Raw genomic sequence first — 21,314 nt, 5'->3', positions numbered from 1 at the left:
CAGGAGCTTTAGTCTATATCAACATACTGTATTTAATAAACTGATCATATGTTTTGTATGTTAAAGTATCTGGTAACCATAGCAGTCAAACATAGTGGAGTGAAAAGGAGCATAAGTATAAAGTAATATAAATTGGATATGCTTAGATAAAGTACCTCAAAATTGTGCTTAAAAAAGTACCTCATAAAAGTACTTAGTTACATTTCAGAGCTAATAAACTACAATCATGTCTACCAACAGTGGCCCAGCTCAAGCACTGAACCAGCCAACAGCAAACCTCCAAAGGTGTCCGCTTTATTCATAATAAAGACGTATCCAAGACAATATATGCATCAGTAAATTGCAAGTGCAGGAGCAAAGCTTATTATAAGATAATTCCCCCACAATTATGTAATGAAGATATTGTATTTGGGATATGATTCATAAAATCTTAATAAAATGGCCCCATAAAATGTTTGGGCTCAGAGATCGACCTAAAAATGAAACATTGCCGTAATAAGGTTACTGGCAAGTTTCTACATTTTGACATAGTTTGTTATTCATTGTCCTTCAAACACACCTGAATTCCTGTATTTTACAGCTCAGCTAATATGACTGTTGAACATTTTTTGAATGAATATACATATGTGGCAAATGTGGACACCTGTGAAAATGTGATCGTATTTGATCGTGTTAAATTCATTATGTCATTAGCTTTTTCATGTTGTATTGCAGTTTGAGTACTGGGACAGGCCTTTTACCTCTTATCAGCTTATCAAACGTTTCCAAAATATGGAAAAAGTCTAGTTGCTGCCTCTTCTGTTTACTCTTTACTGACTTAGGAGACATCCGGATATCTCTAAATAAATCAGGAGTTGAGACCAAGTCTGAACATTTTATTTAAATTATAAATGCCACTCTTAATTGTAAAAACAGGAGCAAAATTGCATCATTCTTATAATTGTGTCACATTTAAAGGTCCAGTGTGTAGGATTTAGTGGCATCTAGTGGTGATATTGGAGAACTGAAACCAGTTTTCTTTCAACTGACCTTCACCAACTGTAACACTGCGCAGAAGAAAGTGTGCATCTCGTGTCCATGACAGCCACGAAACAAAAGTGAAAAAGATACAAGATCTGATTAGGTATTATGGCTGAAACTTGTTCATGTACATCAATAATTGTACATTCATATGGCATACAAATCTGACCAATTTTATCAATGGTCACAAACAAACATACTGTTAATTAGGAAGTGCTGGTTTGAGCACATTAGGATTTTATTATTGTATTACTACAGCATTTCAAAAAGGCCAATTCATTTTGACAGACTCTTCCTACAGACAAAGAAGACATTTGTAGCTTTGAATAAGGAGCAGAGAAAATGCATAGTGTTACCAAATGAACAAATCACAATGCTTTTAGATATGTTGCATCATTTGTAATTTTGTATTTGCACAGCCATGTTCATTTATATTAATAGTTTTAGTCTTCAACAGTGACCCCCTAACTGAGGCAAGAGACACTGAACAGATGTTGCATTGTTTGTAATTTTGTTTCTGAAATAAACTGTTTTGTACTTTATTACACACTTGTGACTATTAAAAATAAACCCATTGTCCCAATATGAGGTCATCTTTTTTTTTTTTTTCTTTTACAAAACTAGTAAGTGTTCAAAGACAATGCTTAGTTTTTTATCCTTCAGTGGTTGCCAACTGTTCCAGCCCTGGGGTCCAGATTTCTCCTTAGTCATTAGTTCAAGGCCCACACAGTTTAATACATTCAGTGTCATACTTGTGTTTGGACATGTCGTCCAGTTAGTTTGCTGTCTCTGTCAAGGAGCTTTCCATTGGTCACTCACTCTACAGCAGGAAACGGCACTTCAAAATAAAAGCTGTGTTTCAGAAAATCACTGTACTTAAAATAAAGTTTTTTTTTACAAATTTGACATGAGACACTTGTGGTCCATTCAGAATCGACATACAACCCGCCTTTACGGAAGAGACAATATGATAACTAAATGCATTTATCAGGTCAATTTGAATGAAGGAAATAAAAGTAGACATGTTTTCATTGTGTAACAAAGTTTATTACATATGTCCAAACATATGTACAGCACATTTCTCATGAAGAGTGGTTTTTGTCACAAATATAAATTATCTAGACTTTCTTAAAGAACATATGATACAGGAACTGTAGCTTGCTTAACGTGGAAGAAAAGATGCGCTGGCTGTTCACTGTAACAGGTCGGCTAAGTGCCCCAGATGAAAACACACACACACACACACACACACACACACACACACACACATACACACACACACGATTTCTTTATATTTATGTTGTTTTTTTCCTCCCCTCAAATCATCAACTCTTTTGGAAACCCCAGAACCACATGATGATTACCAGAATACATGGTCCCTTCACCAGTTCATTCAGAGCCATTTCTTTAAAATGAGACTGTAATACTACATCCTGCCTGTGTCAGGCCCTGGTACTGTCCATGAAAAACATACAGTATGATAATACACACATAAATAAGGCACAAATGGAGAAGCTTAAAAAAAAAAAAATTAAAAAAAAAAGAACATTTGGGGGCCAGCGCAGGTTGCAGGTTTGGCACAGGGAGAAAAGTGACCAAAGGTAATAAACATGATGAAATGTCATCAGCGACTTCCTGATAATCCTTAAGCAACCTAACACCGACAGCATCGCCAAACCATTGATAAGGAAAGAAAATGTTTTATCTTGTAGTATTTTCAGACGTAATCGAGTACTTCCATTCTAGGTGAATTCATGAAACTACACTGGAGTACCATTCTTAACCGTCGTAATACTGAAAGGCAAAATAAAGGATTGTTCTAGTCATAGTGTTATGAGCCTTTGCACAAGTTGTTGTAATAAATACTGCTTAGAAAGCTTCCATTTCATTGGGCCTACTACGAGGGAAAGTGGTTAAAGTGAACAAAGCAAGAGGATTGCCATGATTTATAGAGCTACACAGTTACAGAAATAATGATTATTTGTACACATGAGCAATATGAAGTTTGCTAAAACATTCTGTAGAGTGTTTAGAGGAAATATACTGGCTTCATTGATCATTCAAATTTCGTAAGAGTTATTAGGCCGTGCCACCGACACCACCGTTTTAACCCCACATGGTGATTCAGTTCAGCTACATGTTCAAGATAAACATTTCGAAGGTGCGGATGATAACACATTACACATTCTTCTCAAGTTGAAATCTTCTAATGACATCATCAGCAAGACTTAAAGCTAAACACAAAAAAATAATAATGTCCGTGTCATGCTTCCTTTTGGGAATAATCCCATACATTAACCGTTCAGAAAGGCCAAAGCCTTCAGGCACTTTTAGGATTTTTGAGATCAGTCATCAGTTCATTTATCCTAAATTCTGCTTAGAAAATAGTCCATGGGACTAAGCATCCATAAGCACTCCGCTCAGTCTCACCGCGGTCGACTGATTTGAGTCAATTCATTTAAATAAAGATGCTTAAGTTTTTCATCGAGAAGATGACAGGAGTAACACACACTTCTTCCTTCAGGGTACAAATCATTCACAGCCACAGTCACTGGGAGAAAAAGAGCAAAGATAGTTTTGCTGGTAAAGAGGGTACGTGTTGATTCCCTTTCCAACTGTGAGCTTATGATTGGCGAGTCGAGACTTGTCCATCAGCAGCATGTATGTGGCTTTGACCCTGGACAGAAACGCCCAGATCAGTTTCTCAGCCAGTGCTGGCGTACTTTTATGTTTTCCTGTTGTTCCAGTTAGGGTCTGCCACGATATTTGGATCTATGGGCCGCTCCGGTGGGGAGCGCGAGTCCTGGGGAGACTTCTGAGCCTGCGGGGAGCGAGGGTCCAGCAGCGGAGGAGGTTTGTCAGGGTGGAAGGGTCTGTTATAGTGCTCCGGCCCAGGTGGACCTGACGGCCTGTGCTCTGGCATCCTCCTGAAGTCCTGAAGAGGGCCATCTCTTCCCTGGTGGTAGTTGGGACGGAATTCATCAGGACGTCTTCTTTTGGGGTCTGAATGCCTGAAATGTTAATAGCATGTTTTCAGAAACAATGGTACGACATCAAAGCTCCCTGCGGTGGTAAAATTTAACTGAAACATTTACACAAGTACTATACTTGAGTACAGATTCATGGTACCTGCACCTTTAGGCCCTGATCACACACAGAAGTTGTAAATGCAGGACTTGAACTCAAGTCAGTGTTTTCACTGTGTGGTAGGAATTCTTTTACTTCAATAAAGGATCAGAGTACTTGTTACACCACTGGTTCCCTGATATTCAAACAAAAAACTAAACTAAAACAAGTAATCAGAGTAACTCTCACCTGTCATAATAGGGTCTGTGACCCCTGTGGTCCCGGTCGTTGCTGTACTGCTCATACGGCCTTTTCCGAGGGGAGCTGTTGTTGCGGTAACCTCCTGAGCTGCGGTACGAGTCTCCGTGTGGACGCCGATCGCCATAGTGATCCTTGTAGCGATCATATGGATGATGTCGGTCTCCCTGCCATGACTGGTTGCTGTTACCTGGGTAGTTGTATTTACGATCCCTCTGCCAGTCGCCTCTATCTGTAATGAAATATTTGTGAAAGCTTAATGCGTACCTTTAAAGAGGAACCATAATGCTCATTTTCAGGTTCATGAAACAGGAAGAAACTGCTAGCCTGTCCAGTGTTAATAAAATCTACCTGCCAGCACCTCCATAATTCAATTTGTCCAGCGCCTACTGTGAAATAGTTTTAGTAAACTAAAATATTTTATCCGTACGTACCATCATTTCCAAAGTGCCGCTTGTTAGCCGAGTTGTACGACTCTCTGTGGTGTCCATGGGGGCCTGGCTGAGACGAGTGAGGGACAGGTTTGGAGGACGACTGAGTACTCGAGGAGTCTCGACTGGATCCAGAGGGCTCCGGTCTGAAGTTTTTCCCCCTCCCTGCAGGGTCGTCCTTCTTCTTCTGCTCCTTCTGAAGATGTCACAGGATATTTTTAGTGTTGGTTTTGTCCAGAAACAACAAGTTCACTTCCTAACTTTTGATAAACCGGAGCGTCAACAATTAAAAAACAGGAACCACTTGCCTCTTCCTCGTGTGATCGCTTCTTCTGTGCCATTTTGTAAAGCTTGTGAAGCTTCCTGGCACCAAACTCTGTAAACTTGGACACAAATATCCAGAGGTTTCTGCCAAAAACAGAACAAAACAACCATTAGCAGAGTCACACAGGAAAGCATCATGACTCATTTCACAAAGATAATATATATAATCATCTTACCTCCGCCATATTTTAACATGTTCGGGGTCACTGTAGGCTTTAAGGCACTCTGTGATTCGGTCTCCAATCTTCAGTAGGCATGTGCGAGTGTGCTGGAGCTGCTCCTGGTCGGACAGACCCTCGTCTGGTTTATCCAGCTGCTTCAGAGCCTTTTTCACTGGCCTCATGCGTTCCTTACACTAGACACGGGCACAGATTGCCGATATGATTGTAATGCACTGCTCAGAAATAACTCTACTGGGTTAATCTTTGCACAACAAGTAAAGGAGAAACTCACAATACTGAAAGTCTCCTGGTCGAGTTCATCATCCTCCTTTCCTTCGATGGGAATGGGGTCAGACCCAGCCGTGATGTGAACTGGACCCTGAGTCTTCTTCCCTTTGGCTCCTTTAGCCTGGAGTGCAAAAACATCAGATATTCATACCTTCAATAGATTCATCACAGGACTGCCTGTTGCATATTAACACTACAATGTAATTCAGTTTTCCATTAACTTTATGTCCATGTAAATCTGAAACAGTGTGAGCAAAGCACACATGATAGGGTCATGAACAGTCTGCTGAAATACCTTTTCTTTTCTGGGCTTGGTACCCTTTTTCTCTTTGTCCCCGTCCTTCTCTTTTTTAGGAGTTCCCTGTTTCTCTTTGTTCTCTTTGTTATCCTTTTTCTTTTGTCTTTTCTTGGCGGGGGACTTCTCTGCTCCATCATCCTGCTCAAACACAAGACAATACAACACGTTAAACAATATAACAAAAGGTCATAAAAGAGAGAAAGGACAAGAATTCAGCTGGATTTACCTTAACTAATTTACCATAACTCTACTTATCTAAAAATAAAAAATGTTCTACTTCTTAGTGAAGAGAAGAAAATTATTTGCTATTACTGTCAACAAACTCTGCACTTCTAAAGATGGGAGAACGTGTACAAAGCGCAGCTACGAACTGTAGTAACTTTTAGAAGAAGCACATCAGCTGCAACAACACCCTGCACATAGATCAGTCTCTCCAGGATTTGGCGAGACGTATTTGGGATTGCTGCGGCCTGAAATGTCTGATTTCACAGCAGCTTTTCTAAAAATTGCGATGCATGTTGCAATAATTACTGACATTTTCTGCAATAAAAGTGGAAAAATAACTGCAATGCTGTCTGAGCATTCAGTGTTTCCCACAGAATTATCATCTATTTGTTATGGGTGCAAGGCGAAGTAAAAGTCATGACAAGGTTTCCATGGTGAGCCTGCAGAAGGATCATTACTGTCGCTGACACTGAACCGCTCTCCTCTTGCTCTCTCTGCCCGGTTAGCACAAGCTAACACAGCAGCAGCGGCTGACATCCAGCACCGTGGCGTTAAACAGTCCCAACAATCTCACACCGACACCGAAGCAGCTCGACTCTTTTGTCAAACCCGTTAATAACCTTTGGGTAACGTTAGCCACGTGATGCTAACAGTTAGCCCTGACGCTGTATGCGTGTGACTCTGTCCCAGGCGCAGAGCACACACTCGTGCAGCAATAGTCTCATAATAAACAGAGAGACAGTGGGGCAAGGAGGGGCTGAGTGAATCAATACACTGTGTGCAGTTCAATGAAATGAGATTTAACCTGTTTTAAAAAGTCAATTTGCAGCAAAGTTGCGGCGTTTAAACAAAACTGCAAGGTCGTGCAGAATGCATTGGGATTGGCTGGATTGAAATGTTGCCACCACAACATCATGGAAAGAGATTTGTGTAATGTAGGCAGTACACACCCTCGGCAAAGAAGCATAACTCAGCCCACACCCTATGGACTCGTGGTTGACACTGACCTTGACCTCGCCCTCCTCTGACGGGTTGTCGGACAGGCGGGGGGAGGAGATGTCATTGCCCTGCTCGTCCTTGAGAATCTTGTTCTCCTTTTTCACCCGAGGCTTCCTCTTCCTCACTTTGACCTTTGGAGTAGAGGAGAATGGATGAGTTGTGGGGGTGGTAGGTCAAATGCAAACTTCACGTGGCGAAAAACAGTACGGATGAGCTACTCTGTGATTAATGGCAACGTACCTCCTCCCCTGTTTTAGACAGGTCTGCATTGTCTTGCTCTTTTTTCAGCAGCTTGAGAAGATACTCTGCTCTCGCCTGCAACTGCTTGGCCTGAGGCTTCTTGCTCGGATCATCTGGGAGAATCTGTGCAGAGGGGAGTAAATGTTAGACATGATTAAAAGAGCTGCTGCTGATTATAGGGTAAGTGCTAATGAGGTTAAACGGAGAAATGTTTCTGCAATCTCAACTTCCTGACCAGATCTTGACTTTTAAAACAGTATTTTTCAAAGATAGATTTTCATTTCCCTCCCATCAACTTAGTGATGAAAGTAGAAATCAGATTTACCTTATCAGCGAGTTTAAGGTCAGGGTCCGTCTTGATCAGATCCCAGTTTCCAAAGCCGTGCTCATAGGTGCCAAGCAACAGCTGAATGTCATCCTGCAGATCCCACTCTACATCAAAATGAGCTACCTTGACTCTGCATGTCAGCTTGAACCTGTGGAAAACAGAGACGTGTCAACAGACGCACCTTTCACAACATCTTATCCTTATCCTGTAATGTAAAGCCTGTGCTGCTCCTTGTATCTGCAGTGATCTCTTACTTATTTCTCTCAGCAGGATCGACAGGCACTGCTTTGTGCAGGGGCTCAAACTCCTCCTCGTGCTGGATGATGGACTTGGCGTTGACCTGCACTCCCGAGATCTTGATGTTAATTCCTCGCCGTTTCCCAGGACCTTTGGCTGGAGTAATAATGACACACATAAGGTTTGGGGCTAAAAAATGCTGTAATATCAAAGACCTATTAACAAGTAAACTCAACATACCTTCAACTGGGTTCTCTTTAAGGTGTTCCTCATGCTCCTGCACTGCAGCCACACAACTTGTGTGAATCAGTTCACCAAGTCTTTTCAGGTCTGCTATGGATTTGTCGACCAGCTCCGAGTCTCGGGCGATGGCCTCCAACCTGGATTCAAAAAGGAGCACTTGACTGTTTAAGTATGAGCAAATAAATTGTCTGACAAACTATGCTGTGAAATGATGAAGCCTCACATTCATTATTAATATCATTTAAAGATGCTCACCTCTCTAGTGGAGATCCAAATTTCTTGTATGCCTTGATGAACCTGTTCATGATATTTTAATACATTTTAATTGTGTTCATGAAAGAAAACGTGAATGTAACAACAAATAATAAAAATGCTCAATAAATACTTCACCTGCGGATCTCTGCATCAGTGAAACCCTCCACGTTGTTTTTGCGGGCTCTGGGTCGGCCTCTCTTCTTTGGCTTCTTCTCGTCATCACTATCATCAGTCTCACTGTCAGAGCCTGAGGAGCGGTGCTTCAGCTTGGAGCCCACATCACTGTCACTATCATTAGCCTGAGCCTGAAACACAGAGGAACCAGAGCAACACGTTCAGACACAACTCAATTAAGCTGCTGGATGATAGTTAGCATTTCAGTTTAATGTACAAAAAATCTTTTCCCAAATAAATCTGCAAACTTACTCTTACCCTCTTGTTCGAGCTCCTGCTTCTGGGCAGCATGAAGATGTCCTCCATCTCCCGCTGCTTCTCCTCCTCCTCAACTTTGCGCCGCTGATCTTCAGGGATGATATCATCCCATTCCCGCCGGGGCTTGTCCTCAAAATCTTGAGTGCTCTCCTCCATGCTGGAGAAATTGGCCACCTGCAGCGACACAGAGAGGAGAAACAAAGGAGAATAAGATGTTGAAGAGAGGAATCTTGAGATACTTTACCATAATGTAACAGTGCAAAACAGTTACAACTTGTAGTCACCTTGAACTGAGAGAGAAGTTCATCTGTAGCACTTGAGCCCTGGTCGCTTTCTCTTGTCTCAGCCAACCGCAGGATCTCATCAATATCCATCTCCTGCAGACACAAAGAAGCTCTGGCTTAATTTTACAGTTATAAAAGCACATTTATATATGAAGCACAAAAATAATTAGTCGTTTTAGTACCTGTGGTTCAGACTCCTCTCCTTCTGCCTCTTTAAAAAGCTCCTCTGCTCCAAACTTGAGGATTGCAGTCAGTTCTTCTTTATTGAAGGGGTTTGAACTGTAAAAAAAAAAAAAGAATGTTAAACACACAGAGAGCTTCAGCATCTGAGTATATAAACAAGATGACTTCAGACATCTTACTTTGTGGTTCCCGAGTTGCTGTCCAGCACGGTACGACCGGTGGTGTCCATTCTCTGAATGACAAGATGGTCCAAAACCATCTTCTTCTTTGCCCTCTCAATGATGTCCTCCTCAACCGTCCCTTTGGTAACAAGCCGATAAATATTCACCTACAAAAGGAAAGCAGAGTCGTAATTTTATTATTTACTGCAAAATAATCTTACGGGTACTGTGGCATATCTACAGTGAAATCAAATCAATCTGAGCCAAGAATTACCTGTTTCTTCTGGCCGATCCTGTGAGCTCTGGCTTGTGCCTGCAGGTCATTTTGAGGATTCCAGTCAGAGTCGAAGATGACTACGGTGTCTGCTGAGGCCAAATTTATCCCTAAACCTCCAGCTCGGGTGGATAACAGGAAGCAGAAGTCCTGGGAAACATATGAAACTGTTAATACAGCTGTCATCTGCAGACTTTCTTTCAAGTATTGAAGTATATTTGATCATTTCTACATGATTTCTTCAATATATCCTTTCCTTCAAGGTCTCCCAAAAAAAAAAAAAAGTACCCTATGTTTGTTTAAATCAGTCATCATCCCAAAAATATAAGACTGCTTTGGTGGACATTTGAGAATAAATGTATTATTTTCTTCCTAAAGCTCACACAGAGACATTAAATTATTATGAGACATACCTCTGAGCCTTCTGCATTAAAGTGGTCAAGTGCTTGCTTTCGGATTTCTCCCTTTATGGATCCGTCCAGCCGCTGAGGAGGAGAGAGGCAAACAGAGGGAATTAACCTTGGAAGATTTCCCCGAGCAGGCAGCTATGTGCATTAACCTTGGCATCCCTTCGCTTTACATGCCATCGTAACCAGCCTATATAATGAGACTGACCACAACAGTCTACAGCGAAGATCAAGTCAGCAAAAACATCCTGAGTCGAGTGACTTGCACAAGTTCAACTGGAAATAACTTGTTGGTATAAATAACCACATGATCTCCCAGATGGGCAGAGTGTGTGTGCGCGACAACACTGACATCCGATCCTCACCCGAGTTTAACCCACCGAACACAACCTCCCTTACAGCCCCCTGCGCTGTAAACACCAGTGAAGACAACAGTTGGTTTCTGGAGATACTGGTGATGCAGCTGGTTAAACTTTTTTTTTTTTGGAACTGACCCTTTATAAATCCTGTCACCCTTGGTTACTGTTGCTAGGTCGGACAAGCTTGAAAAGAGCATGGCCACGCTGGTTCAGTTTTGTCGGGTGCTGCAGTGTTTATTAGGTAGTTTTTGGGCATCAGGCAATAACAGCAAGGACTACAGTATGCGATGAAGGATATACCCGCAATGTTAACTGTTATTAACTAATCCCCTATCCACAAAAAAGGGAGCCGTAACATTAGATACCAAGGATGAAAGGATTATCAGTCAACATCTCTCCTGCGGTGCCGGGTATGTGTCCCCTTTTCCCCTTGTGGGGATCAGTAAAGTACTCTATGTATTCATTACTGACTACAGTCCATGGTGTAGACCTATCATTAGTCCCTCTGTGCTATGGAAAGTTCCTTACAGGCAGCACATAGTCTTGCAGAGATAATATAAACAAAGCAATACATTAGCAACCACCCTATCTGCCCCTTTCCACGTCTCTTTGATGTTACCAAAGAAATAAGGGGGAACCAAACCTGGCTGACGCTGGTGATCTGATTTAAGGTTAAATCTTTTGATGTAGCTATACCTTAGCTCGCTAGTTAGCTAGCGTGTTTCTAACATTAGCTTACTAAAGATGTGACTACTGTATATACAGTGTAATGTGTCCATGAGCATTGTGACAGTCCACGGCTGCATCTTTAAACCATCTTCAAAATTTGGTTCTTTTCAACATAGATGAGCCGAGCACATAGCAAGCCTGCTCAACTGTTACTGGAGCACAGAGCAAAAAGGGTCAGGACCAGTGTTGGGCAAGTTACTCTCAAAATGTAATTTTATCACTATTATTTATTTTACAGTATTACTGTCTGTGTGGAGTAATGAGTTACTTATTACATAAATGTTACATTGCTTTCACTAAAATGACCTCAGAAGAACAACAAGGCATTTTAAATGGATGAGGGTCATGTTGTTTCACCGCAGGTAATCAAAACATAGAAGCTGCAGTTTATTATAGTTCATTTAAAATCCAGAGCTGCACAGGTCTGACCATTCATGCAGCCACATACAGTAGGTACCACTTTGTATTAAAATCCCCTGCTTTTATTAATAATTTCGTGATGAGCCTAGATGTTTTAAAATAAATGAATAGCCTAGGACGCACGGAGGGTCAGGCTGAAGATCAAAGTCTAATAAATATGAGATATGGATAGATAATTGTGGTCCTATGATATGAAACACAGTAAACTAACGTTGAGATTAGCACAACAAACAGAATGGTGTGCGAGTCAGTCAGTGTGATGAGCGCAAATTAATAGTACGGAGCTGGAAGAATTACCTGGCGGTTCCCGGTGTGCACAAATGGGACGGTGTTGATCTGCAGTTGTCGGGGATGTGAATGGAAACACATCCAACATACACTAACATTACCCAGGCTAGACGTGCCGAAAAAACAAACCAGAGGCCAGCTCTTTATCCCTGCTACTTTCTAGCAGTCTTAGTACGCAAAAGTAGAGCAGGATATGTTGGAGACGTTGCATGATGGAAACACACTGAACATGATAAAACACAGTAAGGCATCACCCAAATGTGCCCATCACGGGTACCCTTCTATAATGTTGTCTATAATGACATTACAAGACACAATAACCCTCAGGTTAATTTTTCCGGTGGCGCGCTGGAGGAAGTGTAGCAGTGTAGATCAGTGTGAATGAACGAAAAATTAAAACAACAGTTTAATTTGGATGGTAACGCCTTACGTGACTTGTAAATGTCTGTATTACCCGCATCACTGGTCAAGACTTAGGAAGGACCTATTATAATTATCATTAACACTGACAGGGTGAAAATATTATATTGCTATGTTGATGCCAATTACAGCATTGCTCAGACTGACTACAGTGCCATAAAGTGGACCTGCATGTTGTTCTGACACACAGTATATGAACTTAGGTCCTGTGTAGTATTAAGTGGATTAAACAGACATGGACACGTTTTAGCTACAAAGCCATCATCAGCCTGTCCAGCATTAGAAATGAAGAATGCAGGCCTGAGAATGTGCAAATCGTACCTGGAAAGGGTAGCGATTCTTGGCGAGGTATTCAGCCAGAATATCCAACATCCTGACCATCTGGGAGAAGATCAGGACTCGATTGCCTCTTTCCCTGAGTCGGGTCAGCAGCTTGTCCAGCAGCACCAGCTTCCCGCTGCCCCTCACTAGATTCTGAAAAGGCAAAGGGGTTATTAAGTAAATTAAGTAGCACCGACCCTCCTGCTGGGACTGTCGTCTTTTCATCTCTGTTATGTCACAACTCGCTCCCTTTGCAGAGCAGAGATATCCTGAGGTGTTGCTGGGAGCTATAGAGGATTCAGAAAGAGACAAACCTGCAGGTGTTCCTGTTGTGTTTCAGTCTCCACGTCCTCAGGCTGTTTAATGAGGAAACTGTGGTTGCAGCACTTTTTGAGCTCCATAACGATGTTCAGGAAGCCGGAGGAGCTGCCTCGGGTGCCTTTGGAAAGAGCTTTGTAATTCCTCGTTAAAATCCACCTGGAAATATTGAGGAACAAATTAAGTTAATGGGGAGGAGAAATGTGCTTACTGCGCAAGTGGTTTGGGATTGCAGATGTAGTAAAAAGGTTGCAAAAGACAAGTAAGAATCATACTTGTAGAATTGTTTCTGCTGTGCAGTCATGTCTACACGGAGGATCTGTTCCACCTTGGCAGGGAGAGATTTCTCCACATCTTTCTTGACACGTCGCAGGAGGAAGGGCTCGAGGACTTTGTGAAGACTCTGATAACCGTTATCCCTTCCTTTCCCGTGCTCATCCTCAAAATCCTCCCAGGAATCAAACCTGCAGTGGCAGACACAGATAGCACACGTCACTCATCTCGCCCTGCTCTTCTTCAGTATCACATTAAACGTCTAAACTGGGACGTACTTGTCTGGCATGAGGAAGTGCAGCAGCGACCAGAGCTCTTTGAGGGAGTTCTGCAGCGGAGTGCCAGTAATGAGGAGCCTGTGGTTGGACCTGAACTCCATCAATGTTTTGTACAGCAGGGAGTCGTCATTCTTCAGCCTGTGAGCTTCATCCACACCCAGAAACGCCCAGTTTATGTTCCCAAGCACCCCCTGGAGACAAATGTGTCCTTGTAAACCAAAGTGACCAACACTCTTCATGCACAGACAGACTGCATAAATAAAAATATAAACACAAAGAAATTCTGATCTTTACCTTGTCTTTAAGTAGAATTTCATAAGTGGTTAATAGTGCATTGAAACGGATTCTTTTCGTTGAATGGTTCACCCACTCATAGTCACGGATCTACACAAAACAGAAAGAGAAAATAGTCTTCATTAATCCCACTCTTCAAATTCTCTCTATAGCAACAACGTAACAACTGGAGGTTTTAACGCACTGTTTTCCTGCTCATGACGTCACCGAGGTAGACCACCACGTTCATGTCTGGGGCCCAGGTGTCAAACTCCCTCTGCCAGGAGGTGAGCGTGGACAGAGGCACCACTACTAAGAAAGGTCCGTACAGCTGATGCTGGTGAAAGAGGTACGACAGGAAGGAGATGGTCTGGATAGTCTTTCCGAGCCCCATCTCATCAGCAAGGATGACGCTATTGCACCTGAGCACGAAGAACAAGAAAACGAACCATTTTAATGTTATTTTTCAAATGAGATCGTCAACACCAACACAATTTATTATATTTATTTACAGCGTACCTGCACCAGGAGTGAGCCAACCAGTTCAACCCATCCAGCTGATAATCTCTCAACTGAAGGTTTTCATCTCCGATATATGACGGCTGCTTCTTCAGTGCAACAAACCTTGGTCTCTGCTTTAACACCTGAAATGATACAAACAAATTTATCTGATTATGAGGTGAAATAGAATTACTGTCAGGCAGTTGTACGCCTCCGCCAACCAGTCACTTGCAGCTCAGTTGCATCCATGTCTCTCCAGACTCATATAAGTGAAGTAATGTAATAAAAAGTGTTGACTACATTTTCTGGCGAAAAATGGATGCTTCACACATCTTCAACACCTCAGCACAGATCTACACAATCATCACAGATTTGTGTCACCTCTTCATCTGTCCAAATGTCTCCCCTCCTGATCCAAGTCATGGTGTTAATTACTGGCCAGAAAAGTGTTTATGCATAACACTGATGATGCCACAGTGAAGCTGACCTTTGACTTTTAGATACAAAATGTCATCATTTCATCATCTATCCTATAAGATATTGGTGAAATGTTGTCATAGTAGCATATGAATTCACGGATTATGGCTAAAAACATGTTTTGTGAGGTCACAGTGATCTTTACCTTTGACCATTAAAATCTAATCAGTTAATTCTTGAGTCCAGACAGACATTTGGGCCACGTTTGAGGAAACTCCTTCAAGGCCCTCTTGAGATATTGTGTTCACGAGAATGAGATGGATGCAAGGTCATAGTGACCTTGACCTCTGATCACAAAAATCGAATCAGTTCATCACATTTACAAGAATGAGACAAACACGGTCACAGTGACCTTCACCTTTCACCCATGACCACCAAAAGCCAATCAGTTCATCCTTGAGTCCATGCGGACATTTGTGCCAAATTTGAAGAAATTCCCTGAAGGCATTCTTGAGATAACACGTTCACAGTATAGGAAGGACTGATGACCCATAAACATGGGTGGCTGTGGCTCAGGAGGCAGAGCGGGTCATCCACTAATCGGTTCGATCCCCGTCCTCTCCAGTCTGCATATCGAAGTATCCTTGAGCTGACCCCCAAATTTGTCCTCATGGCTGTGTTAAAAACTGTGTAGCAGGTGGCACCATGTGTGAATGGGTGTAAAAAGCGCTTTGAGCAGTCGGATGACTAGAAAGGAGCTACATAAGTGCAGTCCATGTACCATAATGCCTCCTGTCAACGCTATTGCCGGCACGGAGAAATAAAAATAACAATAAAACATGGAGACAAGACGATTGGGTGTCATTCAGTTTTGACTCTCACCTTGCAGTCTTTGGAGGGGACGGTTTTGCTGGAGTTTCGGTTCGTGAAGCTGTCGATGCAGTGCTGAAACTTCTTGCTCACCAAAGCTCCGTCTTCCCAGCTGCACTCTGAATAGGGTAAGCCCATCCACTTGCATAGATACTCGGGCTCATTTGAGGATGGCGTCTTATGACTATGAGCTGTTTAAAAGGCAGACAAATTAAGGATTGTGACAAGAAGTCACAAAAAATGTACGTAACAGGAGAGGATAAAAAAAGAAGGCAACAGAATGTGATGGTGAAACGTTAAATAAGGGACTTACAGGGGAAGTCAGAGGATCCTTGTGTCTTTCCTGTTTTTATTGCTGTTGATAATAAAAGTCCTTTTTAGTACAACTTAAGTGCAACAAAAAATCTAACAACCAAAATCGAATGCATTTGATAATAAATTCTTACAGATGATTCGCTCCACGATCTGAAACTGCTTGTTCAAGTCAGCTACCAGCTCCTGTTGGCAGTTATGAAACTCTACATCCTCAGGAGATGCCCTCCTCAACCTGCGAACAAGGACAGAATAACAGTGAGACTTCTCTAAAAAGATGTCGATTTAAAAATGAGCTGTACAAGTAAGGACAAAGATTTTCACCATGAATTGAGCTCATCTTGTTTCTTCTTGTAGTTGTCCAGTTTCTTCAGTCCCTTGACTTTTTGCTGCGTCAGAGAGTCCATGCTCTCCCACGTGTTGTGGATGTAGGACCAGCCCTTCCACTTGATCAGATAGTGAGTCTCCCCTTCATCGTTCTCGGGGTCGAAGCCCTCACCAGGGTCCCCATTTTCCTCCACAGCATACACAGTAGTGGAAGCCCCGGTAACTGGAAGAGCAAAGATAAATAACTTCTAGATTGTGTACACGTGGAGAAACTAATTTTGATGAGAAATGTGGTTGTCGCAGGGGTCACGCTCAACTTCTGTGTGTCAAGTGCAAATGCATCACCTCCTTTTTTGCCTGTCCTGGTGTCCATGACCTTCTCGATGGTCTCACTGTCGTCATCCTGCTGCTCCTCGCCTACATCCCCCGTCATCTCAATCAGGTCATCAGAGTCTGTTTCGAAGTCATGTTGGTCCTCTTTGTAACTGCGACACAACAGAGCAGAGGGTTTAAGCATCATGTGGCTACAGGTGACGATCACTATGAAAACTGTGACAGCACTTAAATCAACCTGTTAATACCTGTCGTCATGGAAACAGTCTTAAAATCTAACTGGGGAGGCACCTTTTGACTTTAGTCGCACCCCGTCTCCGAGTCTGCCTCTTGGGAGTGTCTTCCTCATCATCGTCATCATCGTCGTCGTCGTCGTCATCATCGTCGTCTTCTTCGCCAGACGAGTCCTGTTTCCTGGACTTCCTGGCTTTTTGAGATAGCTGCTTTTTGGCTGTTGATGATTTGGTCTGAGGTCTGTAACACACACAGTTAAGCACAGACACACACACAAAGCACTTAGAGATAAAGGAACCAAACACCTGGATCGTTGTCAGTGATTCTGGTATCTTTTGGTTGATTGACAAACTGCAGGCTACAGCTAGTGTAGCCACAAATATTTGTATCATGTTTTATGATTACACCAAATTTCAGATGTTGTATTTTAGAGTGAATCAGGCTGCTTTTAACGTCACACCAAATCAAAGGGGAAAAAGTGCTCACACATTATGGAATGATTTGGAGATGACCAGTGGGTAGCTGTCTGATGGCCAGGCTTCGCTACACTCTTACCTTCTAGCAGGAAGTCGTCTGGATCTAACTTTTTTCTCTTCCTGCTCACTGTCTGCACTGTCGGAAGCCTCCTCCTCCTCCTCCTCCTCCTCCTCTTCATCATCATTTGAGTCATCATCTTTCCAGATATTTCTTACAACAAAGAAATGCCACAAGTTCACCCTCAAGGCCCATCACGGCTATATATCCAGATTTTAAATTTCATAAAGACTGGCCATAGGGCGTTTCACCACACACCGATTTGATCAGGGGTAAGCCGCTGATCTGACCAATCAAATCTGATTGCAGAAAATCACCTGGCTGACTGAAACTAACGGAGCCCATTTGGAACAAACAGATACCCATTCACAAACAAGCGTAAAATGATAAGAATCACAATATGGACACAGGCTGACAACACGATGACAAAAACACACATGGACTGTGCCGAACTACTGTATGGATCAGGTGTTATAGAGTTCAATAAACGTGTCTCAACAAGGCAGAACTGAAAGAATATGGCGCTGTGCTATCAAATAAATTAAAAAAATAATAAAACAACAATAATACAAATCACCAAAAATGTTCACAGTTTTCACACTTACTCTTTTTTCTTAGCTCGGGGTGTTTTTCTCTTGGGACTCTCACTCTCAGAGTCGCTGCTGCCCTGTGAACACAACGATGCTCATGTCAGTAAGGGCTTTGTTTCCATGTGATGTAACTGCACTTCCTCATAACAGCCACTAGGTGGCACAAGTGGATTGATGATGCCAATAGAAATAACAGTGCAGAGGCAGGCCACGCTGCATATCAGTATCTTTTGTCTTTGTTCCATTGTCCATATCAATCTTTTGTTCTCATGTGCTCACCCCAGCTCCGATGTTTAAACGGGCCGGCTCCTGTCTGCTGCGATTCGACCTCCTGACTCCATACACATCTGGATGTTCGTCCCACATCTGTAAACAGAGAGAAACTGCTATAAGAGAGCTGCTTACTTTCTGCATCGCTATGAAAACATGACATCTCCCAATTCCATACTGCATTCTAGTTCCTAAGTAGGTACTATCAGGCTGCGAATTATTATTATTATTTTCAATATCAGATTATTGTCTCAATTGAACGATTAATTGTAGTCTATAAAATACTAGCTAATGGTGACAAATGTCCAAATCAGTTTCCAAGAGTCCAGGGTGGCTTTTTCAAATGTCACTTCGTCTAATCAATAGTCCAAACCCCCCAAATATTCAGTTTAGAAATGTATAAAATGGAGAAAAGCTGCATGTTTAGCGGCTGTAATTAGGGATTTTGGGCATTTTTGCTTGAAAAAGGACAATCGGATTAGTAATCGATTGTCAAAATAGTTGCTAATTTATTTTTTTCTGTGTATCAGCTGTCCTTCTATACTGTTTTTGCTTCAAGTATTATCAAATTAACATTCTTTACAGTTTGTAGTTATGGAATATGTGTTGATGAGGTCAATCAAAACTGCAATTTTGTTGGGCCAAAGCATGTATTTTTGTTAAGATACAATGCCCGAGGTTCCTACAACTAAAGGCAAGTTAGATTTAAGACTTTTTTAATGCCAATCGAAATTAAATTTAAGACCACTTTTACATAACTAATGGAAGAAAACAAATCCATGAACCAACATCAGTAGTGTAGGGTTAAGGACCATTTGGCCAAAATGTTTATTGTAATATAAAACATGACTTTTTTTATCCTGTGGCTGAAACAAGAGTAGAACATAACCAGGAAATGCATATAAATAACTAGGAACCTGCCTTTCGTTGGAAAGTTTTTGGGGGTGATTTTGTGTTTCTTACTGCAGCTTGATTCCCATCACGCACTGTTTGATAACCTTTTTGCCTAAGATACACAGAGGCACTGTTTTCAAAATGAAGACTCAAAAAAAACAGCACGCACATCCAAAAACAATTAATATTGGGTATTGGACAGAAGAACAAATACAAAAATAAGTCCATACACACCAGGCACCAGCTGGTGCCCGAAACGTCACATTTGGTGATGCAATTAATTTTCCAAAAGGAGTAGTTTCTGGTGTGTGGACCTGTTTTTGTATTTTTACACTGTTTTCAGCCCTGCCACAAAATCCTGGTTCAATGGCCAATTCTCTTTAAATTTACAAAACCCTGTGTCATCCAGGGTACAGTGCATCCTCTGCTCTGAGCATCCCAGCTGGAAATGAAATATACATGTTGATGGTTCCACTAACCTGATCTGATGAATGTTAATGCAAGAGGCATTTGATAATTTTGTTTCCAATAGATGTTACCAATTATTTTGAAATTTGAAAAACAATTCATAAAATCCTATTTCTCATGTCTTGCCATTTTTATTTTAGACTTTTTATATTATTTTGAGTATACTTTTTTTTGGCGTTTTTACATTGTTCACACACGTACGTACTCAAAACCTGCTTAGAATAAGGATGTAGTATGGAAGCGTGACACAGCTAAGGCTGCATGCCAAACTTTCATGATCACATTAAGATCCTAATTACACTAACAAAGTTAACTCAGTCTCCATTACAAGAGGACTGGAACGTTAATCTGCTTAACAAACAGTATGTCACCACAGAAGATTTTGATACCTCTCAAAAGTTCAGTCACCTTTACCTTCTTCACATCCGCCAGACGCTCCTTCTTTCTAACTGGCTTGTCTTTCACTTCTGCTGCGGTTTGCTGTGATTTGGACTCGGCAGACTCGCTCTCTGACTCTGAGTGACTCTCTGACTCTGAGGAGCTGTTGGATTCAGAGTTGTGGGATCTCCTCCTCTCACTGCCATGCTCGCTCTCTGACTGACTTCCCGACTCCGACGCAGAGCGGTTGGATTCCTCTGAGGCTGAATTGCTACAGGAACAAAAACATGTTCATTCTTTCGATTTCGCAGCCCAAATGCTGAGCTATTGTTAACATAATTCTGTACACCCAACAACAACAACAACAACAAGGCACAAAATGTGAGTAGAGTTGTGGCTGCAACTTAAAAATGTCTTAAAATTCAAACTCAAAGTATACACACTCTCACTAGGACACGAGGAAACTGCAAGAGCTTGATGGCATGAGTGACTGTCAGCCGAGAGGAAACAGAAACCTAATTACATCATGCAGCGTGTTCCTTACTCAGCTAACAGTCTTATAATAACCTCATTCTCTCTAAAGCACACAAATCCTCTTAGAGTCATTCTGAAAAGACTAAGAAGCGCTTTCGCCCCTAAAATAACAAGGGCTAAACTGTAATTTAACAAGGCATCACTTCTTTGAATGGGTACTTGGTATTAAAATTGTTCCTCTCTGCTAACCTGCAATTACTTGTGACATATACATGTAGCTGTAATATAGCCAAGTGGAACAAAGCTTTAAAGTAAATGAATAAATCAGTAAACACAGTATGAGCCCAACTCATATCCTCACTGAACTTGATACTTTTTGTGGAGGAATAAGAATCTTATACTTATAGTGCATTAGAGACTGGTTCTTAACTCTCTTAGCTTGTGACTTAGATTAAATTAGCTTAAATTAAAGCAGTGTGTACTTGTGACCCCTCATCAGAGGTTATGGCTTTAGTTTAACATGAGTTTAAGCAGTTTAATAACATTTTTTCTTCTCAGATTGTTTCATTTGAAGGATATTTAGAGGTCTGAAGAGTTAATAGTATTCAAAACACAATTCTTTCTATTAGAAATGTTTCTTTAAAAAATATTAATTGACCTCAGAACCCTCAGATTCATCTTGGGTGTCCTTGTCACTGCACACAAGGAGCTCCAAACGTTTTGTGACCACTTTGAAAACAAAATGATAAATCGTAAGGGGCACATGTAGATGCAGTTAAATTTAAATTGGTTAAAATTAGGTACAAAATAACTACAACAGACCTTAGCTAATATTTTGAGATGACAGTATATTACAATGATGGGGGTCATGAGTGAATAAAACATCTATCTTTGTGTAGTGGCCTCTTCAGTCTGGGTT

At 41.6% G+C, this 21,314-nt stretch overlaps 1 protein-coding gene across 7 annotated transcripts in view; it reads right to left on the bottom strand.

Moving 5' to 3' along the window:
- Nucleotides 1–2,045: 2,045 nt before the first annotated feature.
- Nucleotides 2,046–21,314, bottom strand: part of chd2 (chromodomain helicase DNA binding protein 2) — a 30,845-nt gene continuing 11,576 nt past the window's right edge. For 2 of the 7 annotated variants that reach the window (XM_078167884.1, XM_033635216.2), the window contains exons 6-42: nt 19,952–20,192; nt 18,191–18,277; nt 17,927–17,988; nt 17,343–17,474; nt 16,845–17,027; nt 16,566–16,705; nt 16,218–16,443; nt 16,028–16,128; nt 15,895–15,936; nt 15,594–15,772; nt 14,313–14,437; nt 13,999–14,215; nt 13,815–13,904; nt 13,521–13,711; nt 13,245–13,433; nt 12,966–13,128; nt 12,652–12,804; nt 10,121–10,192; nt 9,708–9,857; nt 9,452–9,600; nt 9,272–9,368; nt 9,090–9,182; nt 8,800–8,979; nt 8,509–8,678; nt 8,374–8,415; nt 8,116–8,255; nt 7,893–8,031; nt 7,636–7,786; nt 7,311–7,433; nt 7,079–7,201; nt 5,844–5,984; nt 5,553–5,669; nt 5,276–5,454; nt 5,084–5,183; nt 4,779–4,971; nt 4,336–4,576; nt 2,046–4,031 (exon numbers count right to left, since the gene is read on the bottom strand). In XM_078167884.1, the coding sequence (XP_078024010.1) occupies nt 3,746–4,031; nt 4,336–4,576; nt 4,779–4,971; nt 5,084–5,183; nt 5,276–5,454; nt 5,553–5,669; nt 5,844–5,984; nt 7,079–7,201; nt 7,311–7,433; nt 7,636–7,786; nt 7,893–8,031; nt 8,116–8,255; nt 8,374–8,415; nt 8,509–8,678; nt 8,800–8,979; nt 9,090–9,182; nt 9,272–9,368; nt 9,452–9,600; nt 9,708–9,857; nt 10,121–10,192; nt 12,652–12,804; nt 12,966–13,128; nt 13,245–13,433; nt 13,521–13,711; nt 13,815–13,904; nt 13,999–14,215; nt 14,313–14,437; nt 15,594–15,772; nt 15,895–15,936; nt 16,028–16,128; nt 16,218–16,443; nt 16,566–16,705; nt 16,845–17,027; nt 17,343–17,474; nt 17,927–17,988; nt 18,191–18,277; nt 19,952–20,192 (5,407 nt within the window). In that variant the 3' untranslated portion in view covers nt 2,046–3,745. The remainder of the gene's footprint in view (nt 4,032–4,335; nt 4,577–4,778; nt 4,972–5,083; nt 5,184–5,275; nt 5,455–5,552; nt 5,670–5,843; nt 5,985–7,078; nt 7,202–7,310; nt 7,434–7,635; nt 7,787–7,892; nt 8,032–8,115; nt 8,256–8,373; nt 8,416–8,508; nt 8,679–8,799; nt 8,980–9,089; nt 9,183–9,271; nt 9,369–9,451; nt 9,601–9,707; nt 9,858–10,120; nt 10,193–12,651; nt 12,805–12,965; nt 13,129–13,244; nt 13,434–13,520; nt 13,712–13,814; nt 13,905–13,998; nt 14,216–14,312; nt 14,438–15,593; nt 15,773–15,894; nt 15,937–16,027; nt 16,129–16,217; nt 16,444–16,565; nt 16,706–16,844; nt 17,028–17,342; nt 17,475–17,926; nt 17,989–18,190; nt 18,278–19,951; nt 20,193–21,314) is intronic. The other 5 variants (XM_078167886.1, XM_078167885.1, XM_033635217.2 and 2 more) reach the window with 4 other exon arrangements.

The sequence above is a fragment of the Epinephelus lanceolatus genome, chromosome 5 (genome assembly GCF_041903045.1).
Source record: "Epinephelus lanceolatus isolate andai-2023 chromosome 5, ASM4190304v1, whole genome shotgun sequence".
Taxonomy (NCBI): Eukaryota; Metazoa; Chordata; class Actinopteri; order Perciformes; family Serranidae; genus Epinephelus; species Epinephelus lanceolatus.
This window is presented reverse-complemented; position numbering and strand designations above follow the sequence as displayed.